This window comes from Scleropages formosus, chromosome 4 (assembly GCF_900964775.1).
Source record: "Scleropages formosus chromosome 4, fSclFor1.1, whole genome shotgun sequence".
Taxonomy (NCBI): Eukaryota; Metazoa; Chordata; class Actinopteri; order Osteoglossiformes; family Osteoglossidae; genus Scleropages; species Scleropages formosus.
The window spans coordinates 7,032,854-7,056,517 of NC_041809.1; the positions used below are offsets into that span (position 1 = coordinate 7,032,854).

Below are 23,664 nucleotides of genomic sequence, written 5' to 3' on the forward strand. Positions count from 1 at the left end.
TGTGATTTAAAGTAAGTGCAGCATTTATGAAAAATAAACATTTAATTTGCTCCAGCATTATAGAAAAATGACAGACTGTGCAAAAGGTATTTGACAAATTACCAGCAAGCCTATCTTATTCTTAGATATGTGTTTTTTATGCCCAGCATAAAATAACTAACTATTATAGAGTCTTCCAATGTTTACAAGATACAATGCAAAAAAATGCGAAAAAAATCATTTTAGTTGGGATCTAAGTGACGTTCAATGACAAACTTAGGAAGCACAAAGAAAGAATGGAATTTTCCTTCATTATCTTTAATTTTAACTCAAACATCCAAAAATAATAATTAACAAATCTTTTCTTTTTTTTCAAAAAAATATTTTTTTAAATACTTTTTTTTTCTTTTATGGGAATTAATGTTAAATGAATGGCCCAGCCTAACAAAATGAATGACTGATGGCTGCTGTTAATTTGCATGTATACCAGTTGCACTAGAAATGAACAAAAAAGTCAAAAATGAAGCTGCATTATTCAATGACTATCACAGCTGTTTATATAGCAGTGTAAGAAGTATGCAGTTGTCTTACAACTTCACATTTTTGCAAAAACAATATTGAAAATAAAGTCAGCCTTTCTATAGTTCAAACACATAGCATGGCAACATGCTTCCTGTGGATATGGGAATACATGTTTATATACATATGGTCAGCATATAGAAACCCTGTTTTTTTCTGATTACATGTTCATTTTCTTTTTCTGCCGGTTTTCCGTCCATTTGTCACACAGTAGTGCAAAAATTGTGCAGTAAAGTTTTTGCAACGCAACAGAAGAGAATATTCCTTCCACTACCCGGAAACTAGTTAGCCAAGTTCTTCTGTGAGGCCACTGTCATAACATATTTTCCCCTTTTATTAATAGAAAAGTTTGGCAAAATACAAGGAGTCTTGTTCGTTCAAAGACGTATTCTCCTTTATGCCTCATCTTCAGAGAGGGAAATACTTTTTGTCGACAATTATGTGCCTTTTCAAGACACTTCAGAATTTCCCCAAGAGAGTGCTTTTGGAAAGAAAGACACAAATAAAAGGAAAAAATAAAAGATGGAAAAACTCTTCCTGCAAGAGCCATAAAAGGCAGAACTCCTTGATCCGAGAAAAAATGTCTTAGTCCTTCTTTTTGTTGGAAAGGATCTTGGTCTTTTCTGAATAGAGAGTCTAATTTTTTATTTATTTATTTATTTGTTTGTTTCTTTCTCTTGTTTGTTTTTTTTGCAGATCGTCCATTAAAAAATATCAGTTTTTACTGTTCAGAATTATTTCCCCCTGCCATGTCCACCAAGGGGGTTTTTATGAAGTCAATGCACTGTAGTAGCAAAGAGAGGAGTCAAGGAGGAATTGGCATATGGCACCAAGGACATTACTGCTTACCCAGGAGGTATGGCTGTGGACCAGTCAAATGCAGATGGCAGGGGCTATACGACAGTACAGACTGTGTTCAGGGTCGTGTCAAACCGAACAGCCTTTGCCTCCGTCGGTTTCATGTTTGTGTCATACATGGGGTTTTCAAATGAAGCCTGTCCATTGGTATTCTCGTGACCTGCGTAGCCATTGTACTGTACTTTTGGTCTTGACCTGAAAAGGAAGACAAATCAAGAAGAGACTAAGTAAATTTACCATTTTTAAAATAATGAAAAAATGAACACAGCAGAACTGAGTTGCCATTAAATAGCAACTGCATGAAACAGTGGAACTGAAAACACAAAGACATCCTTCCATTATTTTAAGATGGAAAACAAAATTAATTTGAACAATAAAACACACTGCGCACAGGGCATCGAATGAAGAGGAAAAACAACATCAGATGATCAGGTATTAAAGGTCTCAGGTTTTACAAAATTGCATACTGCGTACAATAGAATAATAAGGTAGGAATAATCCTAGACAGTACTTATAATTATGGTAATCACATTAGTCAATTTAATATAATCGTTAATAGTAATATGAAAAATATACAAAAAACTCGAGGAATGCATACAATGTGCAGAACCATTATTTAAATAGATGTTGATTTCCTCCCAGTCACTGAGCTATGAAGAAGACATACACAGACAAATACATTCTTTTTTATGTGAGAACTCCCTTTGCTGAAATACCTTGCTATCAATTGCATGTAGCTGCCTTTGACACAATACCTCCATTCCCACCAATTTCAATATACAAGCCTCTTCTATTTCAACCTGGATACAGCACAGCGAATTAAATTCGGGTGGTCATATCTAAAAGATTTGCACACTTTTTAAATATATCACAGTATTATACAAATCTTTAGTACCCTGCAATATTTCTATTTTGTCACTTAAAGAGGTCTAAAAGTTTTCGAAGCCCTTAGCTATGTTCCATTCACAATAGATTTGCTGGACAAACTTGTCTGACCCTTAGTAGTGATGTACTGAAACTACCATACGCAACAAATGGCACGCCCAAGGGAATTCATTTGCATTTTCAATTTACCCTTGCGTCAGGAATTCAGAGATATTAAAAAAAAAAAAAAAAAAAAAAGAAAAAAAAAGATTCCATGTGTCCTATTTACAATGAAATGTCTACAGATGAGAAATGTGACTTGTGGTGGCAAAAGGTTGATATGGGGAGAACTAGAGGGAAATTCTGTTGAGAAAGCAGGGAACAAGAGAATAGAGACAATTTTAACTGGCCAATTTACTTAATTGTTAAAGTAACAAATGAAAGAAAAATTAATTTCATTAGCTAGCTAAAAGGGGATTCAAAAGTGGCATAAATATCTTGGTATATTCAGACTCTGCCAGCAAAAAGCAAGTCTCTGTGTAACACTAAAATTGAAATTCAATCATTAAGTATTGCAAAAGTAGGGTATGTAATCTTCTACTTACATATCAAAGACACCTACATATATGTTCTTTAAACCTACACTTATTTAAGTTAGAGAACTGAACATTGTCTCTTAACCAATACATTTGTAGTTTAACAGGACCAAAATTGGGTTTGAGACACAATTTCTTTAATGGCAAGGAAGGGCAAATTTTCAACAGCAGACATTGTTTGTTTTGCTGCCAAAATCTAACATAGTACTTCCAAACGAAGCCAACGCAGCGTTAAGCCAAGTCGACAGTATCAAATGAAGTTTACTGGCAGCAGAACATTTTCGCAATGTGAAGACTACAGATATGGGAAGGCTGCCACTCGTACCCCAACGCTTCCCACCAACTTGGCGACAAAAACTACAGACTAACAAAACAAAAAAATAACAAACAAAAAAACTACAAATCCCTTGTGGCTCTGTGGAGTAATTACACCTCTTTTGCAGAGGGAGAGCCTGAGTTAATTTGTTTCACATTTCCCAGTCCGCATCAGTCACTTACTGATGTGCTTGTAACATTACTGAAATATGATAATTAACATCTGCATATTTAGCTGAATTCACTGAAGCTGAAAATACTGCATGCAACAATATATATCTGAAGACATTCCTGTAACATACATGGGTTACACTGGATGGTAATGAAAGTCAACAGTCAAACATGGTACAATATGCAAATAATAATAATAATAATAATAATGTACAATGATCAAACTACACTTGGAATTTACATCAGTGGCAAATCAGAAACAGATAGTAAAAATCTGGGTAAAGCTTCATCATGTGTAATGACTGCATGAAAAATTGGAATTGGCGTCATTTCAGCATCCGCTTTTTGAATACTCTCCTTCGTTTACGCTGGAGTGGTCACAACATTTATTTTTTTACAAACAACATTTATTTGGATAAAATATGTTGACAGAGGGATGGCAATTTTATGTGAGAGCAAACAGTGTGGCATTTTATCCATCCTCTCCACATTATTTACAGTATTTATTTATTTATTGTTCTGTTACAAAATGGAGAAAAGAAAAGCAGACAATGGCGATGTGAAGGTAGAGGAATCACTGCCTAGTGATTTAGTTTCTTGTGTCTTACCTGCAGCCGGCCCTTATTACGTCTTTGGGTCTCTCATTCTCATCTGTGTCTTGTGAAAGTACCCTGCCAATTTTTTTATTTATTTTAATATTGCGGAACTGTCATCCTCTCCGACAATAACGTCACAGAAAATTCAGCTGTGGTAGCTTTGGAAAACTCCCATGCTCTTTAACTGTAGCGACAACACCTGCAGGCCATTAAATCAGTATTTTGGACAGACTAAATTTACAGATTTTGTTTGAGTCACTATCAAGCGAAACGTCACAGGAGTTTCCCATAACTGCATGAAAAACACAACTGTGCTTTGCATTCAATCATTAAGGGCAGACATTGTCAACGTATGACTCACAGCTGCAAGCAATCTGGATGACATACCTGTGTTTGTAGAGGTAAAAAGCAAACCCCGACAGAATCAGGGCAAAGAATGGCACCAAAATGGCTGCCGCCACGGAACTGCTGTTGGTGCCATAATATGGATTTGAAGGATCCATGTCTGTTGTAATAAGACCTAATATGAGATAAACAAGGAAGGCAATATTCAGCTAAAATAAGGTAGGAAAAGTGTTTCCTAAAAAGACAAAATATTTCGTATTGTTTCGAAATTAAAACAAACTTAAAATATTACTGTTTTTACTATGTATGACAACAACCTTATGTAGATTTCTTTTTTTGATATATATATATGTGTTAAATGTAATTTTCTCAGCGTATTTCTTTAAAAAAAAAAAAAAAAACTGAAAATACCTTGTCTTTTTAACTGGAATTTTCCAAAATCCTTGCTGTGAATATAGCCCTGATACATATAGCTATTCTTGTCAGATTCTGCAGTCACCTGGACAAGTGAAAACATACAAATAAAATATATATTTCTGAATGACTCCCTCAGGAAGAAGATTTAGGTTGAAGATACACTTTTCATTTTTAAGTGGTCAGAGAAAAGCAAAATATTTTCCTCTCATTGCTTTCTTACTTGGGTGTTTTCATTCTCAAAGATATACACATTCTTTTTTTCATAAATTATCATTTCTCATGTCATTGTTAAACAAGCATCACTGAATTAAAATAGAGGAGTCAATAAACTTACAAATCCATCCATTGCCCAGTTGTCATTTTTAAATTTACTGAAATAAAGTTCCATGGGGCCCTTCACGTTGTAAACTTTGAGAAGTAAATGGTTTTCTTCTTTTTTATATGTCCCTGTGAAGCAAAAACTCAGCTATTAACGAAGCCCACGATTAGATGTTGACAAACCAGGGAAACATGTGAGAAATACATCAAAAAACATGTCTGAACTTCAGGTATAGCAGTCTCCTTATATATACATTAAAACTAACTTTTAATGAGACTGATGCATGCTAAAATAGTGTTACACTTTGGGGGTTCAGTTTAATCCATCTATATGTGTCACTTATATTCTCTGACTATCTTAAATCAGAACTGTCATGAAATACTTATCTGAAAAGTGCCTCATTAGACTAACAGTAATGCAAACCTTGCCCTGAAAGTCTTAAATAAAAACCATTGGGATGATTGATTACAACGTTGAAGATCCAGCTTTTTACCTGACAGCCTAATTTGCACGCCACTGTGCTCCAGGAGTGTGACATTGACTTTACTGGTGGTTACATTGAACCCATTGACAGTTATAGTGGCCGGCTGCCTTTTCCCCAGGTACTCATAGAAGCCGGTCCAAGCAGAATTTAAGGAAAACACGTCTGCTGGAACTGAAGATGAAAGAAGACACATTACCACCATACAAGTTCACATTCCCGTCCTGCCCCCCATTGCTCAGCATACAGTTTCAGATCTACTTTATTTTTTTCACAATGATTTCAAATCTTTATTTTTGAAGATCTACACTGGTAGAGCTCAAGCTGTTTGAAAATATGTTTTTCTTTAAGTCCTAATGCAGAATAGATCCTGAGGGAGATTTCAGCCTGGCTTAATCGACCGAAGATTTTACAATCATTGCTGCAGCTAGCATCTCAAAGGATTTAAGATTACTGTCAAATAAAGCATACATTAAATGTCAATTTTCTACCCTAAGCATCTAAATATGTTCGAATTTGACTGGGCAGTTTACATACCTCTGATCTTGTTTTTGTGCAGATCTGAATCTGATCCTTTTGCTTTGTCATTTATTTTTGGACCAACTGAAACATAATAATCAGAATAAATGAACATGTGATTTTTAGGGATGTTTCCTGCACACTAAATATTTCCAACATGGCAGCAGCATGATATTCTCTAAATGGTTATTTCAGAAATTAATATTAACATTTAATATTTATGAAATGCAATGTTTATGAAAACTAGAATTTGTAGGTATGATATATAAGTGTGGTATAAATATTATTATGATACTAGGATGACATTGAAGTATGGTGCATACTCAATTTTTCAAGACTTTTTTTGAAGCATGTTCTTTTTCTATCACAATTCCTGAACTATTTAATGTAGGTGTCATTCAGTTTTGAGTCAACCACTCATTCTCATCAACTGCTTCTTCACCATGATGACACGAGGTTACATAATCTCCAGCTATATGAAACTTGCTTAGAAATTACAAGAGTCACTCTTAAATTAGAACGGATAGATTCTCCCATAACACCAACAAAGAAGATGTGGACAAACTTTAAAACACATGTTATCAAAGAATGCAAAATGACCTTGAATCGTGTTATTACAGAGAAAATCAACTTTTGTGGAGTGCACATTTGTGGTCTCTGTAAATGGACTTAAATCACTGGTGGTTCCATTTTACATGGGGTGCTTGGTTCTTCCTGCTGGAAAGTTTCTTATACAATGCTTGTTTTGTGGAATCCCATGAGCAGGTGAATAAATAATAAACAATTTACGAGTCTCTTGGATTTGTGTACCTTTGCAGATGGGTGGTTTTCCAGACCATTTCCCATCTGACTTGCAAGTCCTGTGCTCTGAGCCACCCGCCAGAAAAAAGCCGGCCTGGCACGTGTACATGAGCGTGTAGCCCAAAGTTGGAAGGTCTATGGCTTTCACATCAACATGGGAGGGTGTCTCCAGCTGCCTACAAGCGTGGGCTGTTGAGCACAGAAAACAGTTTGTCATGGATCAAAGTTTGAGGGAGGGGAGAAAAAAGAAGAAAAAAAAAACTGCAGCCCACACCACAAAGAATATGTCAGATGACCACTGTAAAAGTCACACTCAAAGGAGAGAGACTACAAAACATGACTGCAGGTTCTATCTTCCCCTACATCCACAAGACCAGTGCACGGGACTTTCAATGGATGATTCCCTTCCAGCACATCTGACAGCCACGTCTCTCTATGTGTCCCTGGAAAGCCTTGAGGATTTGGTGGATTAAGTCAGTGTCATTTACCCAATGATTCACCATTTGCGAACAGCAGCATAAACTTCACTAAACTGGTATATTTAATTTTTTTCTTCCGAGGCACTTGGTTCTCTCATTCTGTTATCATATGAATCACTTAGTGTCAAATATACATCTCTACAAAGCCTTTCCTGTACACCTTCTAGTAACTTAACTCTATATACAAGTATGGAGCTCAGCACGTATGATATTTGGGAGCCCCTGAGTTGAGGAAGGCGTAGTGTCCGTGCCAGCACTTGGCTTTGGGACCACGTTCAGGAGCCAGCAGGATCCAGTAAATCAAAAAAGTCACATCTGCTGTGACAATATTTTATTCAGTTAAGCTGTCACACCATCTTGTCTCCTGGGTCATTAATAAGTCAGGACCAAAAGAAATGGTGGCAGTGTTTCTGACTGTGCATAATCCAGCAGATTATTCAAAGAGCTCTTGTTACCCTTCATTTTCTGCGCTAGTATTTCTGGCGATTTGTCAGATGCAATCATGTTCTGAAGTACTTACGTATGCATTCTGGTTGTACACCACTCCATGTTAAGTTCTCAAGGCATGTTCTCGTTGTAGATCCTAGTATATGGTAGTTTTTTCTACATTTAAAGAAGATTTTACTCCCAACCTGCAAAAATAGATTTAAAAATCTTGGATTAAGATATAGGTTTGTTTTGATTTGAAATATTCTTTTAATTCTGCAACATACAAATTTTTGAGAATGGAGATGCTTTGGAGCTTTTCATTCATGTGAACATATAGATGCATTGCCTGACTAATCACAAAATAATAATATAAGTAAATGAGTACAATAGGAGAATGCCAACCTCAAATCCTTGAGCTTGTATAGGTATTCCAAATGCAGGGGTCCCTGGATCTCTGCATGCATTATATGCAGGATCTAAAGACAGAAATTTATTTATTTATTTTTTTTTGGAACAGGTGTGGACAGAGAACGAGTATAGATTTACGTAAAAATACAAAAAAAAAAAAAAAAAAAAACTTTATGTAGTTGTGAGGGAAGCTACAGTCACCTATACAGGAGGGTTGGATGCCACTCCAGGTCCCGTCTGCTTGGCATGTTCTCCTCGATGACCCCACCAGGAGATATGAAGACCTGCAGTGAAAGGTGACCTCTGACCTGTAGGTGAACTGTTTCCCTTCTACATATCCCTCTGCTGGTGTGCCGGGGTCTCCACACAGTACAGCTGTTGAGGAGGAATCGGGGTGTCACCAATTAATTTGCATAAACTACAGGAAGCTAGCATGGAGCTCAACCTAAAGAAAATGAGAAGTGTCCTATAAAGAGACCATTGCCATTCATTTTCACAGGGCTAAAAACAATTTCAACACATAACATTTATGCATTTCTCAGGTAAATTTCTTCAAAGCAATGTTCAAATCAAACTCATTTTAATACAGAAATTTCATGATGAAACATCAAAATTTAGTGGCAGCATGGGATGAGTTAATATGGGTTTAAACTGAAACCGATGAAATATGAAGGCATTCTTTTTGATAGGAGAGAGAGAAAAAAAATATTGTTATTAGTTCATTCAGCTGGTGTCTTTATCCAAAACAACTTGCAATGCTGTGTTTGTATATTTCGCTATGTAGAATTATTTACCCACTAAACAGAAGGGCAATTTTTACTGTATCAATTCAAGGGAAGTAGCTTGCTCAATGGTGCTACAGTGGGAATTTGAAGCCTGATCAATTTATTCTATTGATGGCTCTAACTACCATTCTTCCCCTACCTAACACATCTTTGCTGGCCAAAATCAAGATACTTTGACAAAAGCCTAAAGCACAAAAGTGGTTAACATTTGTTCTGAAAGAGGGATTTTATTTGGTTGACACATACAAGATGTTTCACACTAACTCCTGCTACTTATGCTGTTTTTACAATATCTTGCATGGATTCAGTCGCATGTCTGATGTCACCTACCTGCGGGCTGCCAATTACTGCATATGTTCCCGTTGTGGTTTCTGAATACTTTAGGGGCAGATTGTGATGATGTCTGAGCATTTCTTCTGACACTGTGTCAAAGGCATGCAGCGAATTGCTGCAGGGTTTACTGACAAACACCGTCCGTCTACCTTATAATTCTCATGTTACATATAGCCCTTGCTGGTTTTACTTGAGGATCAATTTACAAGATGTTGACAAAGCTATTGCTGGTGTCAAAGTAGTCTGCAAGCATTTTTCAGGACTGCATTTCACACAGTACCAACCTGGCTCTATATTCCCAGCACCCAACAACAGTGCAATTTGAATATGAACTGTATGAATTATTGGAAGCATGGATTTAACCTGTAATTAGCACAAAGACCATAAAAAGACATTTACCATCATGCTCAAATAGTGTTTTTGCCCATCTGCTAATAGAAAATTTGAAATTTGGGCTCAGCAGGTCTCATATTACTCTTCAGGGAATAATTTATCCTTTGCATCTTAAAAAAAAAGAACCCCACAGTTGGTTACCAAACACTTAGCTGTAATTTTTTACCTGCTTCAGGGGTCAGTTTAGATCTTATGTAGATCTTATGTAGATCAGTTTAGATCTTATTTAGATCTTTATGATCTTATTCTCCATGAGCATTCCCCTTCTCATGCATTTAAAGTCAGTTACTAACAATCTAGCCCAAAGGGTATTGTGACTAATTAACATAAGCCCTTTTAACTCTTTTCTTATTCCTAGTTAAAAATTATCTTGCAAATAAATATATCAATACGGAAAATAAAGAAATTAATAGATAAGTAAATGACCGCTATCTAAATTTTCTATAAACAGTAAATGGAATATAAAATGGACGATGGTGACTAAAAACTGTGAAGTATATGTATTTTTAATGGTGATGTGAAAATGATGGTGGAGACAGTATTTCTGCATTGTTGCCACATACGTAGGCACTGTGGGATGTCGCCACGCCATGTGCCATTGCCCTCGCATGTGACCACACCGGGCAGGGACAGCTGGTAGCCCTCGAAGCAGCTGTAGGTGATGCTGGAGCCCCACTGGTGGTCCGAGCCCTCTACCTTCCCATGGCGGATGCCTGGGGGCTGACTGCACATGATCACTGCGAAGTGGAAAGCAGGAGCGATCCATCAGGTCAGATGCTTCCTCAGACTGACGAATCAAATCTTTGGAGTCAAAATGGCGGATTGCATTTCTATAACTCGTTCCTCACTCTTTTTCATCAGTTTAATTTTTTATAGGGCGTAACCTGCTTCAACTGCCATCAGATTCACAGGAACCACTTTTTGCCACTACACTTAACCACACATCTGCTTTATCCTGAATGAGGTAGAAATTAATACTACTCATTTCACATACCGGGCCGATTAGGTAGCTTTGATTTCTGATATGGTCCGAATGGGAATTTTGCCAGGTCACTGGATAGAATAGTTTTTTATTTATAATTCTTTCTAATGGAGATTAAGAGGTCTAGAAAGAAAATTATATGTAACAATTAAGCCTATTAGTGATTTATGGATGCTTTTTAAATGGTTATTTCTTCCTTCATTATATTCAGTTCACCATGGGGACAGAATGTATGCGTTTCAGCTCTCATTAGGGATTTTATACAAATTGTGGCTAATTAGAGGGAATCACACTCTCATTAATCATAAATATATGTTCATATTACATTCAGTTAGCATATATGATATTGTTTGTGAATGTGCTCGCATATATCATTTATTGTATTATCATTTTCTAAGAGACCTCATGAAATGTAGGTGTCTTACACAGCAATGTGAAAATGGATTAATTGGAAAGGATAGACAAGCATGTGCTCGTATCAGTGTAGTGAAAATGCAAACTCTTGACAGATTACACAGCACTTACCGACAATATTGCTATTGTTTTATAACCACACATCTGCTAAAGTGCCACTTGGTGAAATTAGATGCGAATCACCTCATTCATTCTTAACCTGTCACTCCATTATTAGCCAAAGCTTCTTCAGTCTCTCCTGTCTGCATTATGATGCTAAAAAAGTTGAGTATCTGGCAGGAAATATCTTGCACATATAATGAACGCATTTTGGTGCTTGTGTTTTTTAAAATTTTAGAATTTTGGTGAGAAACTGAATTTCTGATATTATTTCTTATTTTTTTTTTTATTTTTGAGATTTTAATAGATCGTAGGTTCTAATAGGTGATAATAGGATTCAGATTTAAATTTTGTTGTTTGATGTAATGAAGTAATAAAACAGACTTATCTGAAATGTTTTCTAAACAGTGAACAGTTTATATTTTAAATGTTTTAAAAATTCATTTTTGCTGTTCATTCTGACCTCTGCAGCTTGGCTTGGTCTGGTTCCAGCTTCCATCCTTTGTGCAGAGCAGAGTGGAGGACCTGATGGTGTAGTCCATGATGTATCCTGGGTTGCAGTGGTAGTGCACTGTCTTGTTGAATGTGAATTCTTTTCCAGTATAAATCCCGTTGGCAATGGGGCCTGGATCTCCACAGCTGATCACTGTAACAGAGGGGGTTCATGGTTAATTTAATTCTGCTCGTTTCTTTGTTCATGTGTTGTAGGTCAAGGCAAATGACAAAACAAGATGCCATTTCCATTAAACTGTTCATTGAACCTAGAACCAGAGTAATGTGCTGGACTATATTATATTTCTACCATATTAAAGCACAATTTTGGAACAATTTTGAGACTCAGCAAGGCCTTGAAAGCCACTGACAACATTAGCCTTGGACCACCAGGATTAACGTAGGCCAAAGGGTCTGTGGATTTTTGCTGTGTCCTATAGCAATTAATAAATTAAACATATTGCTTGAATAATTTCACCTTGGATAAGTTTTACGTGTAAATGATGACCGCAGCAAACTGGGAATCCATGAAAACTTGTAGACGAACCTGTCATGGGGTATCGTCCCCCCGCTTATTTGGTCGTTTGAATCAGTCTTCTTTGCTTTCGTATGTTTTTGTTGTGACAATGAAAAGTGGGCAATAATACTGGTGAACTGTTCAATCTATATCTACTTTAGCTATGGTTTTGTGATGTATTTATCATAAAGCTTAATTTTGACATTGCTTTGATTGACCTGAACGGGCATCTTTATGAATAGTTTTTTATTTTTTTTTTCAATTAAGTCCTTGGGATAATTTCTCTCACCTGTGCAGTCAGGGGAGGTCCCAGTCCATGTGCCATTTGTGGTGCAGTGGCGGGTGGTGAGGCCCGAGGTCTTGTATCCCTCCCAGCAGGCATATGTCACCGAACTGGAGAAGAGGATTCCATCGCTGAACACGATCTTGCTGAAGGCTGGTGTACCGGGGTTCCCACAGGAAACAGCTGCAGCAAGAGTCAGCCAATCAACACAGAGATTAGTGTAGTGACGGCGCTCATAATTAACCACAGCCATAAGTCAATGGACATGTTCCATCCCAGACCAAACCTCTTGAAGCATAGTGAAGTTCACTTGGAGAAGAACGTTTTGCATAAATTTACATTGCATCTGGAGATGACACAAACCAACTAAAACCATGGAAGGCAGCTACCCACAAGAGATTATCGAGAACACTTTTATCCAAAAAAAAAACTATCTTAGTTATGGTCTTAAACATCTGACAGGAGGAGACATCCAGGAACACTGTCTGTTTTATGCAGATACACTGCATATTGCTTTAGAACCAAGAAATATTGGAAAGCCTGTAAAAGTAGATTATTTTACTTTCTGTAATGTCTGCAAAACAATGTAAAATAAATTAAGTGAATGCCACAAAGAGAAATATACAAAAAGTATGTACAATACAGCATGATGTTTGATTTGTATTCTCTGGTTTTACTACTGATTCAAATGTGGGAATAGCTGATTCAAAAGTGTGAAATATAATGTTCATGAATGAACTTGCAGAAATGATACGGATGGTTTTACCATGACAGCTTCTCCATTCCTTTTGCAAGAAAACAAAACATTTTTTAATCTAATTAGTAACACCTTTTAGAAAAAGTGATTCATAAGCTTTGGATAGTGTACAATATTGCTTGGTGTAGTTCATTGCTTTTTGCAAGTTTTTAAAGAGTATGATTAGTTTTTGTATTAGGGTTATTGTTTGATGAGTATCCTATAAAATTAAAAAAGAAATAAAAACAAAACACTGACGACCACCGTAATCTCATTTGCATGCATGTATTAATAGTATGTAGCATATTTAGCATTCTTTTCACCTGCTGAAAGAAAAGTAAATATTATGGAAATTTATTTTTTTGTACACAGAGGAATGTAGCTAAGGGCCACTCACATTCAACAAAGTTATAATAGCAACAATAAATATTAATCAATAGAAGTCCCTTTATGGATTTCTTAACGAAAAAAAAAAAAAAAAAAAAAAGTCTATGAAACCCCCAGAAAGGTTTGTTGAGGGCAGATATAATTTTGGAGAGGAAGTCATTTCTTTTAACCCAGAGTGTTTTTCTGGTCTCTTATGTACTTCTTTTTACATTTAATATCTGCAAGACATTGTTTGTTCCATTTCTATTCAGCTATGCCTTGTGCTTTGAATTACTCCAGTACTGGTCAGTATTAACTCCCTCAGAGCAGCTGTTATACCCCTTTTCTCAATTATAAATGCCCATCTAAATAATGCATTTTTATCGATTTTCTGAATGCAGTGCAGAAGCTTATCTTGCATTTTTTACAGCTGCAAATAATAAAATATATTATCTATATTTCAGGAGTGCCCAACATATTTGAAAATTTATTGATTGATCGATAAACAAAAAACAAATAAATAAAATTGTAAATTAAACAAAAAATCTCAAAGACAGCACACCCAACATAGTAAGCATAATAATATAATTCTAATATTATCAATATGAAAATTAGTATTATTAGGATAATGATCTAGATTTTTACCTTATTACTACCAAAGTACATCTTATGCTGACTTTGACATTTATGTTTGGTTGTTCCTAGCTGTGAATGCACGATGTTATACAGTCACTACAAATATGGTTTCTTCTCATGAAATGAAATTTTATTGAATTTTCCAAGCAGTAAATCTGTTCTTTGGGCCCTGTGTTGACAAGTAGACAACTCCCCTTGGTGAAATATCTTACCTGTTATCATATATTACCATTGCTAGGTCACACCTCACATATGCTATTATAGTGTTGAGCATTTAAATGTAATCCATCATTTGAATAGGTTTACTGGGAAATTTTGGGGGATTTGTATAAATAAATTACCTTGGGAAGTGTTGAGCACATTTGGTTGTTCTGCATAATCTAAACCAAGCTGCAGTTTCCCCAATAAGAACATGTTCAATGAATCTGTTTACTGTGAATCAGAAACTCTAGATTCCTATAAGAAAATATTCTAAATAATTATTTCAACATGTTTGTTTCTGTGTTTCAGGACTTATCTGCTATGTTAATCTCCATGTCTCATATGTATCGTGATTCAAAGACATTTAGAGCAAAAAGTTTAACTGCTTTCCCATGTTTTCTACCAGCCCCAAACATGGAAAAGAATAAGAAATTGACCAACAATTTCATTCTTGCCAGTAAAACAGAGCTGGCTGGCAAGATAAATGGAAATAAATGTTACATTCACTGTGAGTGGGAGTGAATAAAGCGATTCACCAGACTGAATGTTTTCTCATTAAGTTATGCAATGAATGTCCATCGGTCAGCTTAGAAACAGGGCATCTGATTTTATTCAACCGATTGATATGATTCAATTCATTCTAGAGAGCCGATTCACAATTTTGTTCATTTATGATAATTCATTCAATGGCAACATGGTTTGCACCATACTTTGTGCTGGAGCTGAATTGCACTGAATTTGTGGGGCAGAGAGAGAGAGAGATGTATTCTGGGCCCGAAGCCGACATGAGTCTCAGACAAACCACCCTTAATATGACATATCATATATGAGTATGAAAACTAATTTAAGAAAATTACTCATTTAGTACATTGTCAGTCTTGGACAACAAAACAGCAACACGTCACCAGCACAGGTTGTCAGACAAAAGAAACCACTATGCAGCTCTCAGGTGAGCGTTAAAAGAACATTGAACACTGTTCTAGTGGTTACATAAAGTTCTTTCTGCCTGCAAATGTGAAGGATACATTCGTTTTGTTCAGCAGAAAAAAAAAAAAAATGTATTTAAGATTCATGAAAGTAACAGGAAAGACATCAGCCACAGGAAATTGTGCATGACGACCCCCCCCACGTTAAGAGGAAGTGCAACAGTGCAACCCTCCTCTGGCCTTTCATATCCACATCTATACATACACTCTTGATGAGCACTTCACAGCTCAGTTCCTATTGCCCTTTCCTTTGTCAGTCTGTATATGCTTTTTTTTTTTCTTCTCAGTGCTTTTATAGGCTGCCATCACTGTTAAATTTACGATTTATGAAGTCTGATCCAATCGCACAAATTCAGCAACCAAGTTTGTAGAACAATGTGTGGACCTACTTCAAATATCAGGTACCCCTAGTCACCCAGGGAGAGTAAGAGGCTTAAAGCTTTGCAAATAAATTGTTCAAACTGCATATTCATAATTATTGAAACTGGATATTATCAGTTTATCTTTCCCCTAAAGCAACTTGCAATGTTAAATTTTTACACTAAACTATTTGCACATTTTTCGTCGGGTCCTGCTCTCTGACGGGTCTGGGGTTCGAGTCCCGCTTGGGGCGCTTTGCGATGGACTGGCATCCCATCCTGGGTGTATCTCCTCTCCCTCCAGCTTTACGCCCTGTGTTGCCGGGTTAGGCTCTGGTTCTCCGCTGCCCCACTTGGGATGAGCAGTTTCAGCCGGTGTGTGTGTGTGTGTGTGTGTGTGCTTGCACATTACAAATAAATTCACTGCATAAATTCACTGCATAAATTCATAAATGTAATAGTGTCCTTGACTTTGAGCTGGATTGAAACCTACATCCTTACAGATCAATGCAATTACTCTAAACACTATATGAAAGCAGGCACATAACATTCACAAATCAATATTTTTGATTGCAGAAAAATTTTTAGCCTCAAATAAATGCCATGGCATGTGAAGTGTTAGTGGAATTTTCTTCGATTTGTTAGAATATTTTAAAGTGAAAAATAGCTGGACTTCCTCACCTTCGCACACCGGCTGCATCCCACTCCAGGAACCGTTGAGGAGGCAGGTGCGCTCAGCTGACCCGATAAGCGTATAGCCGGCCTCACAGGTGAACCTCAGGAGGCTCTTCAGCTTGAACTCCTCGCCCAGTCTGGAGCCGTGTGGGGGGATACCAGGGTCTCCACAGAAACCAGGGCTGTTGCCTGAATTTGGGAAGTGAGGACTGATGAGAAGCTTCCAAAATCCATTACAAACTTATTATTTATTATCTGTTCTCTTCTACTGCTATATGCTGTCTGTATGAATGCAATCACAATTGAATTTGATTATAATATGAATGAGCATGAGGTAAATGACTGGCAGGAGTATAGTTTATCTGTTATGCTATATCCTACAGTGCAACAGGTTTATTTCAGCCATATTCTGACTGGACCCATGGCAAAGCCTTTGTTTCATCAACCGATCCATACCATACACAGCCCATTTGCAGTTTGCTTGTGGTTCATACCTGAGCAATAGGGGGGTGAACCGCTCCAGCGACCGTCCTCCTGGCACTGGCGCGTGGCGTTCCCAATGAGCGCCCGGCCCTGGCTGCAGGAGTAATAGACCACAGCCCCGTTGATGAACTTCTTCCCCGACATCACAGCATTCGGCGGAGTGCCAGGGTCTCCGCAGGAAATAGCTGGAGGGAAAGGACAGCATTTCAAAGAACACAAAATATAAGCCAACACTTGCCGGCAATGCTTTCATTGCAACAAGTACTAATTTACTGAAACTACCTCTACAGCTAAGTTAGAGGTCAGTTTTTTTTTTTTTTTTTTTAAATAGTACTCTTATTGCTCTTTGAAAACCAAAAATAATGGTACTCTCCAAGTACCTTGATTTGATTCCACATATTCAAATTAAGTGTAAATTTAGTTTTATGTATGCTATATTGGAATGGAAAAAATCCAGAAGTAAAGAAACTAAATGTGACTGATGTGATGTTTTAGATATTTATTTCATTACTATCAATAGAGCGGGTGCTCTATGGAGCTGAATTAAGAATACAGCGCATTGCAATAAAAAGGCAATTTGGGAAATTACACGACATATTATTTATCAGACACACTGGATAAAAACCATCTGACAGGCAGTGTTTGAAAAATGGGGCCTGTTTCAGTACAAGTGCAGTGATGGCTTTTTCTGCCACTTCCTGACGCTTCCGCCTGCAACACTACTTGAGATGCCGATGCAGCCACAACTGGTGCCACAGCAAATTAGGGAAATCACAGTGAATCACTCACAAAGGCACTTAGGAAGTGATCTGTCCCACAAGCCATTTGACTGGCAGGTGAGGACCGATGAACCAAGCAGATAGAAGCCCCTCTTGCAGTGATACATCACGCTGGTGCTGTAGCTGAAGCTCTCGTGGTGGTGCTGCTGCGAGTGACGGATGGCGTTCTCCACAAAGCCTGGATCCGAGCAGTTTACCACTGCGAGATAAAAAACCAACCAGATGCTCAGTGTCTGACAGGAAAAATGGGAACGGGGGCGGGGCAGGAGACAGAAATGGGTGGTGAAAGAGAGACATTGAAGGAGATGAAAGGAAAGAAAGAAAGGGAGGAGAGAGGATGAGAGACAGAGGGAGAAGGGAGGGAAAGAGATAGATGGGTGGCTACAGACAGCAGGAGTAAGATGGATGGAAAGTGCATGTTGGGAACAGGAAGAGGAAGGAAGAGAGACAGGCAGAAAGTGAAAGGGATGGATATGAAAGAGGGAGAAAAGGAGGGGGAAGAGTTGCATGAAAAGAGATGCAGAGAGGGAGATAGTTGTAAATAAGATGAGACTGAGAGCAACTGATGTGAAAGGATGAGGTGAGAAGGGCGAGGAAGAGAGAGAAGTGACACTCAGATGGAGGTAAAGATAGAGAGAGATGATAGATGGACAGCAGGAGAAGGAGGAAGAAGAGCTGCTCAAGTAACTATTCAAGAGAGGAGTACAGAGAATATGGACAGTCTGATGGAACTGGAGAGAGAGGTGGATGTAGAGGGAGAAAGAGAGATCTGAGATGGAGAGATAGTGAAAGAAGGAAAGGAGACAGACAGTCAGGATGGATGGATGGATGGATGGACAGCAAAAGAGTGAAAGGTAGCGGGACAGATCGAGCGAGACCAAGAAACACAAATGGACAGATTCAGACCAAGGGACAAGGAACGAGAGAGGCAGATGAAGACAGAGACAAAGAGAAGGTCATTTCAGACCTTCACCATGGAGAATGGAGAACTGGTGGAAGAATGAAAGCCATAAAAAGAGACATTGGGGGAATAGTTCACTCTCCACTCTTCATAATTCTTTTCGAGTCAATGCCTTTTCACACACTCCTGCCCGACTGTGTGAATATGCCTCTCCCAGAAAGGACAGAGAAACATGCAGTAGGTGTAATGTTTCTCCTCAGCAGATGCCACTGACAAGTTTCTTCCACTCGTCTTAATGGAGAAATGTCAGAAGAGGCCGAGTGACGAGGAAGTCTTTGCTTTCCCTCTACTGCCCTCAGGTCAAAATCCAGTTTGAGGGGGAAGCAAAACAGATTGAGCGTGTTCAGTGACAGCTGCCATGGCTCTGGCAAACAATTAAACACCCCAGGTGGAAAAGGAGGCGGGCTGCTGGGGGTGGCACCTGCTATTGGTACGCTTCCTGGCAGCTTTGATAGCCGCCATTATTTAGGTGGCTGTTGGTTTTCCGATCACAGCTGACTTAGAAATGTATTTATGTAAAACGAGACACGTTGTCGCGGTAAACCATGCAACGTGCCAGGGCACAGCATGCAGAGATGATGGATTGCAGAGTTATTCCAAAGGGGATATGACTCATCTGGGAAAGCCTTGGATTGACTTCAGTGACAATGTCCATTGACATGGAGGTGAACATAAATAGCCGCCTTCTTTCTTCTAAATCTCAGTTCTGAATTCACGAAGACGGTTTAGTTTAAATGCATCGCACTGCTTGATAGTGTGTCCATATCAAATATTAATGTTCAGTCAGTGCAACTCAATCCTTATATAATCATATTTACATCGTACCTCAACAACAACAGCAACAGACTGCTTGGCAAAAATAAAATGAAATATAATAACAATAACAGGTTTGTGTCTGTATCTGACCACCGCTGAAGTTGTATGGTACATTGATTTTATGAAAATTAATTCCAGCTGTATATAGAATACACTTGTGAATTTTGTAATAATAACATGCATCATAATATTTTAAGACCTGTCTCAACCACAATAATTAAGAACAGAGTTATAACTTTTCAGTCTACAGTTATAATCAAATACACATGGTAACCTGGCAGCATTTGCATTAAAATGCATTTAGAGAGAATTTTGAAATAAGGTGTTTTCCACTTATTCATATACTGCACTCTATTATGCTCACCTATTGAAAAATTGTGCCATATTGTCAGAGGTGCTTGGCACAATCATTTGAATTACAAATCAAAACATCAGGATCAGGAGAAGCATAAGGACAACATTTTGCAAGGAAAATAGTGTGGTTCCATACCAATGATTCCTGCAGATTTTCACCATACCCCCCCTTGCAAATAGAATATGCATGGAGTACGGAATATTTCCGTCGACATTTTTGGGAAAATGGACCACAATATGAGTTTCATAAACAGTAGCATTACTAATTAAAGGCTCATACCCCTGCACACTGGGAGGGGGTTGCTCCAGTGACCATTAGCACGACACTGGGCCCTGGAGGCACCGTGCAGCAGGTAGCCCACATTACACGTGAAGTTGACCACGTCGTTGAGGTTGAACTCGCTGCCGTTGGTTCGGCCGTGTGCAGGGTTGCCAGGGTGACCACATGTGATGGCTGTGGATGGAAAGGGCTGGACGTAAGCATGAGCCCTTGAGGGAAACAAGAAACATCGCAACACAGCCTGAGCGGAACACTTTGTATTAAGACTTACGAACGCAGACAGGGGCGTGCCCCGACCACTTGTGGTCCTGCTGGCAAATCCGAACCGAAGTGCCAATCAGACGGAAGCCCAGGTTGCACTGGTACACAACCGTGTCACGGTAACTGAACCCATCTCCGCTGATATGGCCGTTCGTAATAGGATCAGGAGAGCCACAGTGTCCAGCTGGAGGGAAAGGCATATATTAATAGAAGCAAAATCAGTTAAAAAATCCAAAACATCTAAATCTACCTAGATAATTCATGCTGGTGGAAAAAGTATGAAATATGATTGTTATAGTTTCATATCTGTGCAGCTATATTACAAGTTTTCTGCTGAGATTCTATTGCCTTATACATTACACAAGAGGCATAGATTTCCACAGTGGTTATGGGTCAGGAACCCTTTTGTACCACACTCCTTTTTTATATTTATTTCAAAACTTTTCTGTAAACACGCACGTTTGGCTCTGCCTTATCTCGCTTGATTCAGCTGAATTAGTCAGATGAATTATTAGCTTTTATTACACTTTCTCTGCTGCTCCTTAAATTACTATACAGTTTGTGCGGAAAAAACCACAAGAGGAAAAGTAAGCTCATTGAGGAGAAAAAAGGAATAGCATTTTTATTACTATTTTAATCACTTGAGAAATCAATTCATGTTCATTTAATATGTAGACAGAAGTTTGTGGCTGTATGCCCCTGGAAACCAATTTTAATATATTTGAAGACATACATATACACCTGAATTAATACGATGAATATAGAGAAGGGCGCTTTGTTGCTGAATTATTGAATTGCAGAGTGTGAATGTAATTAGCAATAACTAGTAATAAACATCCTGCATTTCAGTCGAGTGTTGCTCTTTTAATCACAGTTCACTTACCATGAAGTTTTTTTTTTTTAAACTCAGGTTTGAGCAAAGCATGCAGACTCACTGTGGCTCGGAGCATCCGGCTCCAAACCACACTGTCCACAATGTGTATAAATGTAACAACTAACTGCGATACTTCAAGGCGTGTACCTTAGCAGTGAACCATACAGCCTTACCAGATCTAGAGGTAAAGTTAACCGAGAGTAAATGATAATGGGATGAGGGAGAAGCAGCAAACAAAAACAAGAAATTGTTCTCTTGATGAAGATGGTGAATGGAGATCTCAACCACTTCTTTCCCAACGTGTGATAGCCTGTGCAATTAAACTGTAATATCGCAGTTTGTCAGAGAAACTACACTAATCAAAGTGTTCTAATAAAAATTTACTCCTGATGAAATTCCAAAATCAACCCTTGTTAGAAAATATTTCACTCATTAACAAGAGCAATAACATCCTATTATTCTTTATTTGGTTGATGCCTTTGTCCACTAACTTACAAAGCTAATCATCCCATTTATAAAACAGTGTATTCTTACTTTGTCACAGCAAGGGAAGTATTTTGCTCAAGAGTACTATGGAAGGAGTAAGATTTGAACCCAGGACCGTTAGAATACAAGCTACTGTCCTGACCTCTACGCCACCTTTTTTCCTGCTTTTGTCTCCTCTTGCATTCTTCTGTTCTGGAACTTTAAGATGTTAATTTCTCTAAGTCGAGTGATTCAGCTATCCTGAGAGATACTCTTACCTAGACATTTTGTCTCAACACCGCTCCACAGGCCATTGGACCCACACTCCCTCACATGGGAGCCAGCCAGCGTGTAGCCAGTGTTGCATGTGAAAATGGCAGTGGCTCCGAAAGTGGTCAGGGTGCCGATCTTATTGCCGTTTGGGGGGGAGGGCAGGTCTCCGCATGAAATAACTGAGAATGACCAAAAAAGACAGATTGTCTGTTACTGGAAGGAGTTCTAGCTTGAAGGGAAAACAGAAAGAAAGGGGCTGCAATATATTAAAATAGTATAAAATATTCAGTTCAATTCATTTTATATAGGACCCTTCTCCAGAGCGCTTGATATAAAAAGGGTGTATATAGCATGAAGGGTGTGCCTGTGTTTATGGACTAATTTAATTTATATGACCTACGTTCTAAGTGTAATGGTCAAAAGGTTATAGCTAAGTCCAAGTAATTGAACCGCAGGGGGTCACACTGTTATGGACACTATATAGCATTTAAATCTGCTTCACTGAACTTCTGGCTTTGTAAATGGGCTCCTGAATGTGTGAGGGAGGACACGGATGACTGCTTAGCAAGAGGAAAATGTCACTCTGCACAACAATCCTTTCACGCAATTTGTGCGTTGCATCGGCAGTCTTGAAAATCTGCAGCTGGACAAACATCGATGCACATTTTTCACACATGAAGGCTTCCAGGAAAGAAAATTAATATATGAGTAATCGTATGTTAGATGTCTTCAACGCCCGGCTGCACTCAAGTCGTGATGTTTGTAAATAATTCATCTTTTCGACACAAAGATTCACAGAAAAGCTCCTGCAATGAATGTGTTCCCATGTATTCATCACTGCATGTAAACACATTAAATATTAAGTCTTCCCTGATTAAAAGTATTTACTTACACTTCTAACCTCTCATTAGATGAGGTGTATTTCACTGACTACTTCATTATTACAATATTGTTTACCAGAGGTGTTTATGCTAAGGAAATATAGACACGGGCTGAGAAAATTGCAGCTGGAGAGTTTTTTGTGATTGAACATGAATCACACACACACACATTTTCAGAACCGCTTGTCCCTTACGGGGTCACGGGGAACCGGAGCCTACCCGGTAACACAGGGCGTAAGGCCGGAGGGGGAGGGGACACACCCAGGACGGGACGCCAGTCCATCGCAAGGCACCCCAAGCGGGACTTGAACCCCAGACCCACCGGAGAGCAGGACTGCAGTCCAACCCACTGCACCACCGCACCCCCCTGAACATGAATCATTGCAATATAATACCAAGGCTTAATAAAGGGCAAGGTGAAATCCGGCTGCAAGTTTGTCAAAGTTCTTTTTTTTTTTTTTTTTTTTTAGAAATATTATGCATTACTCAAATTAGAAACTACACAAGGAGGGTTCTTATCCAAATTAGAAAACAACCACTTGGCTCTTATGAGCAAAATTGGCGTACTATAATGTGACCGTGATGCTGGTAGTCCCCAGGGTGATGGATTAAAAAGAGGCCATGCATATCCACGATATTTGTCCAACAAAAGAGAGAAAAAAACAGAAACATTACCGTGCTACTGTTCCATGTGACAATTTGTTACTGGCCCCTAAGGAACAGAGATGTGGGTACCTGGCTTGATAGAATACAGGTTCCAAACAATGACAAACAGGAAGGGATGTACACATTCATCACACGGTCGCACGGAGCTGCACAGGGCA

The 23,664-nt window shown here is 38.4% G+C and overlaps 1 protein-coding gene across 1 annotated transcript in view; it reads right to left on the reverse strand.

Annotated features, from left to right (window-relative positions):
• Positions 1-1,310: 1,310 nt before the first annotated feature.
• The window catches only part of LOC108932684 (CUB and sushi domain-containing protein 1), a 389,881-nt gene continuing 367,527 nt past the window's right edge, over positions 1,311-23,664 (reverse strand). Inside the window, exons 52-71 of the mRNA XM_029251436.1 lie at positions 21,965-22,138; positions 20,358-20,531; positions 20,087-20,260; positions 17,686-17,874; positions 16,908-17,081; positions 16,420-16,602; positions 12,461-12,637; positions 11,626-11,808; positions 10,231-10,404; positions 8,358-8,531; positions 8,151-8,224; positions 7,840-7,951; positions 6,850-7,029; positions 6,058-6,123; positions 5,533-5,694; positions 5,055-5,167; positions 4,715-4,802; positions 4,346-4,478; positions 3,971-4,033; positions 1,311-1,611 (exon numbers count right to left, since the gene is read on the reverse strand). Coding sequence (XP_029107269.1) covers positions 1,452-1,611; positions 3,971-4,033; positions 4,346-4,478; positions 4,715-4,802; positions 5,055-5,167; positions 5,533-5,694; positions 6,058-6,123; positions 6,850-7,029; positions 7,840-7,951; positions 8,151-8,224; positions 8,358-8,531; positions 10,231-10,404; positions 11,626-11,808; positions 12,461-12,637; positions 16,420-16,602; positions 16,908-17,081; positions 17,686-17,874; positions 20,087-20,260; positions 20,358-20,531; positions 21,965-22,138 — 2,927 coding nt within the window. The 3' untranslated portion in view covers positions 1,311-1,451. The remainder of the gene's footprint in view (positions 1,612-3,970; positions 4,034-4,345; positions 4,479-4,714; positions 4,803-5,054; positions 5,168-5,532; positions 5,695-6,057; positions 6,124-6,849; positions 7,030-7,839; positions 7,952-8,150; positions 8,225-8,357; positions 8,532-10,230; positions 10,405-11,625; positions 11,809-12,460; positions 12,638-16,419; positions 16,603-16,907; positions 17,082-17,685; positions 17,875-20,086; positions 20,261-20,357; positions 20,532-21,964; positions 22,139-23,664) is intronic.